We start from the raw sequence: 2,603 nt of genomic DNA, 5'->3' as shown, positions 1-2,603 counted from the left end.
TCATATCTAGAGAAATTTTATTGGATTTCCCAAGCTCCTGCTCTGCTTCTTTCTGCTTCTATTACACAGTCTGAGAAATCACTTGTTGGGTTTTTTGTGAGAGAAGGAATATTTTCATTTTATTCAAATTCATGCAGATTTTCATGTTGCCATAGGTTTCAGGAGTTTCTCCTTCACATCTGCATCCACAAAACACCTTCTTTGTTCTCAGGACACCAAGCAGCTGTCACGGAGATTCCAAATACTTGATCCTCCCCTTTGTCCTCCCCCTTTGGTCTCCAGACCTTCTATCCCAGTGAAGGACTCTGTTCTTTGAAGTGGGCCAGTGCAAATCCCTCCCTCTGTCCTGTAGTAAGGGAAGTACCCACTGCAGGGAGGGGGCTGCTTCAGGTGTGGGAGCCTGCTGGGGAAGGAGGGCACGGGCAGGTGGAGTGCAGAGCTGCTGGCTCCCAGGAGCTCCTGGGCTGGGGGCTTTTCCTTGCTTGTAGGAGAAATTGTCCTCTTGCTCAGCTCTAAACTTGGCAGGATGCTCTGGAAAAAACATGCACAGGACCAAGAGCTTTTAGAAACATTCAAGGTGAGTTCACCTGAACCTAATTTGCAGGTATTTAACCCAATTTAACCATATATGTAATCTGTATCAGTGGTTGGCCAAGAAGCTCTTCAGATGTCCTTCAGCATGGAAAATATCCTGTGGAGTGGCTGAATAACTCACTTTCTTATCCTGTTTAGTGTTAGCCTTGCTTTCATTGGAGCTTTTTTCTCTTTCTGTGTAGATGTGGGGTGCTGGGCAGACACAGAGGTGGGATGTTCTGTAGTAGGGCAGGTACTCAAGGTCCAGCACCTGGGAATCTGGGCCAGGCTGCTCATTGTAAAGCAGGAGGTTGGGATTGAAGTCTTCAGGACTGTCTCTGGTGAGCAGGATGTTTTCCAAGCCTCCTGGGCAGGATGACAGGGCTGTGGTGGTGTTCTGTCTCCACATCCTGAAATGAAGTTATATTTGATTGAACATGATAAAATTGTACCATCAGTGGGCAAGGGCCACAAGCAAAGTGCCCGATGTTGATGTGTCCTGCTACACCCAGGCCATGGCACCTCGGCCACTGCTGAGAGAGAATCAGGCCAGTTAAAGACCAGGGATTGTAAGGACTTCACATTGTCTTTCAGCTGTTTCTTCTTGAGTCGTGAAATATTTTGTCATGTAGGGTTTTCAATTAATTCTAAATACCAAGTTACTTTCTATACTGTCAAGCAGTCTTTAGTAGTTCACACAGGAAAAATATGTGATTTGGTATTTTCTCCTTGTTGATTAAGAACAGCAATAACAAAGCTCAAAAAACAACCCCCTGTCTCACTACCTGATTTTTCACAGGCTACTGTCCAGCACTGTATGAAACCTTAGAGAGAGTGCTTTTACTTCATTTGAGGTTAAACTTACATCAGATTTCATGAGCTGCCTTGGAAGATTCCTAGCCAAAGAAAAGAACTCCCATAACCTTGGGCTATTTAGGGTGATTTATGGTCTCCTGAAAATATTTGTAGATCAGCAGTAATTATGAGCATTCTGGAAATGGAAGAACATTGAAATTTGGGTAGAGCCTGAAAAAAAATATTTTAGAATCCTCCTTCCTCCAGATATATTCTTTTTGAGTTTTCTGTACAACCAAAATGGACATATGCAATTCAGGTCTTCAAAAGAGTTTGAATTTGAAGTTTCAAATCAATTCTTCTTCTATTTCTGTCTTAATTTGAAAAGCTAATTTAACATATCATTGCTATATAAGCCACTATTTTACTGTGGAAAAAAAAGGCCATCTTGCTGTTACAGGTAAACACACACAAATATTTTTGCACTAGAAAATTTATCTGCTTCTTGGTGATTTGCTACTCTGGTGCTGTTATTTCCTCATCCACACTGACTTTCTCCTGCTTTTTTCTTACCTAAAGCCCTGTGTCCAAGGATTTCTGCACTTTAAGGATACCTTAAAAGCATCTCATTCAAATGGGCCTGAACATACCCATTGGGTAATGTAACTGCCAAGCACCTGTTCCCCAGGGTGAGACAAAGGATGTTTTTATGTTTACCACATGCTCAAGAAGAGTCCAGGCAGGGGAAAGCCAGCAGGGAGAGAATCATTGTCCTGCATCTCTGGCTGCCATGGTGATGGGTTCCAGGGGAGCATCATAGAGGGAGAACACCCCACCCACCCACCCCAGCTCCCTGCTGGCTGAGGGGTCCCTTTCCTCCTCCCCACTACAGTGTTGTGGGCATCCTGGCTTTGCTGGGATGCTTGCAGATGGCCTGGCTACTTTCTAAAGCTTCAGTTGCTTTTATCTCTGCCAGTGAGGTAATGAGCTCCTGAGTCAAGCCCTGGTAAACCAGACATCACCTTCCTTCTCTGGTGTAGGAGAGAATGTTTGATGGACTTCCAACCATGTGACCAGCAGCCAAAGTGACACATTCAAAAGGATAAATTTTAATAGAAATAACTTCAGATTAATGCAGTTTTTTTTCATTTTAATGCTAGTTATTGTAAAGACGGTGATAAGTAACATTCCATTCAATTGCAAGATAATCACAGAATCACAGAGTGGTTTTGGTT

General features: G+C 43.3%; 1 protein-coding gene across 5 annotated transcripts; it reads right to left on the bottom strand.

The window, feature by feature from the left end:
• Window positions 1–2,175, bottom strand: LOC128814975 (uncharacterized). 5 transcript variants are annotated; one of them, XR_008439527.1, is made up of 4 exons: window positions 2,086–2,175; window positions 1,439–1,564; window positions 716–983; window positions 1–531 (listed from the first exon to the last, which is right to left on the bottom strand). XR_008439527.1 is itself a non-coding variant. In XM_053991323.1 (3 exons), exons 1-3 carry the CDS (start codon window positions 2,145–2,147, stop codon window positions 208–210), a joined length of 654 nt encoding a protein of 217 aa, XP_053847298.1. In that variant the 5' UTR covers window positions 2,148–2,163; the 3' UTR covers window positions 1–207. The 5 variants fall into 5 exon arrangements, 2 of the variants coding, with proteins under 2 accessions (XP_053847298.1, XP_053847299.1); XR_008439526.1 differs by lacking the exon at window positions 2,086–2,175 and adding an exon at window positions 1,942–2,079; XR_008439525.1 differs by lacking the exons at window positions 1,439–1,564; window positions 2,086–2,175 and adding an exon at window positions 1,942–2,079.
• Between the last annotated feature and the right edge of the window lie 428 nt (window positions 2,176–2,603).

The sequence above is a fragment of the Vidua macroura genome, chromosome 15, assembly GCF_024509145.1.
Source record: "Vidua macroura isolate BioBank_ID:100142 chromosome 15, ASM2450914v1, whole genome shotgun sequence".
Taxonomy (NCBI): Eukaryota; Metazoa; Chordata; class Aves; order Passeriformes; family Viduidae; genus Vidua; species Vidua macroura.
Note: the sequence above shows the minus strand (reverse complement) of the source record. Positions and strands in the feature narration are given on the sequence as shown.

Bases quoted from the DNA above. Each gene is read 5' to 3' on its own strand.
- LOC128814975 (XM_053991323.1), bottom strand. From the start codon at position 2,147: ATGCAGGACAATGATTCTCTCCCTGCTGGCTTTCCCCTGCCTGGACTC. The intron at 984-2,085 runs GTAAACATAAAA...ACTTCATTTCAG, and splicing joins GGACTCTTCTTGAGCATGTG to GATGTGGAGACAGAACACCA. The intron at 532-715 runs GTGAGTTATTCA...TGTTTTTTCCAG, and splicing joins ACACTAAACAGGATAAGAAA to AGCATCCTGCCAAGTTTAGA.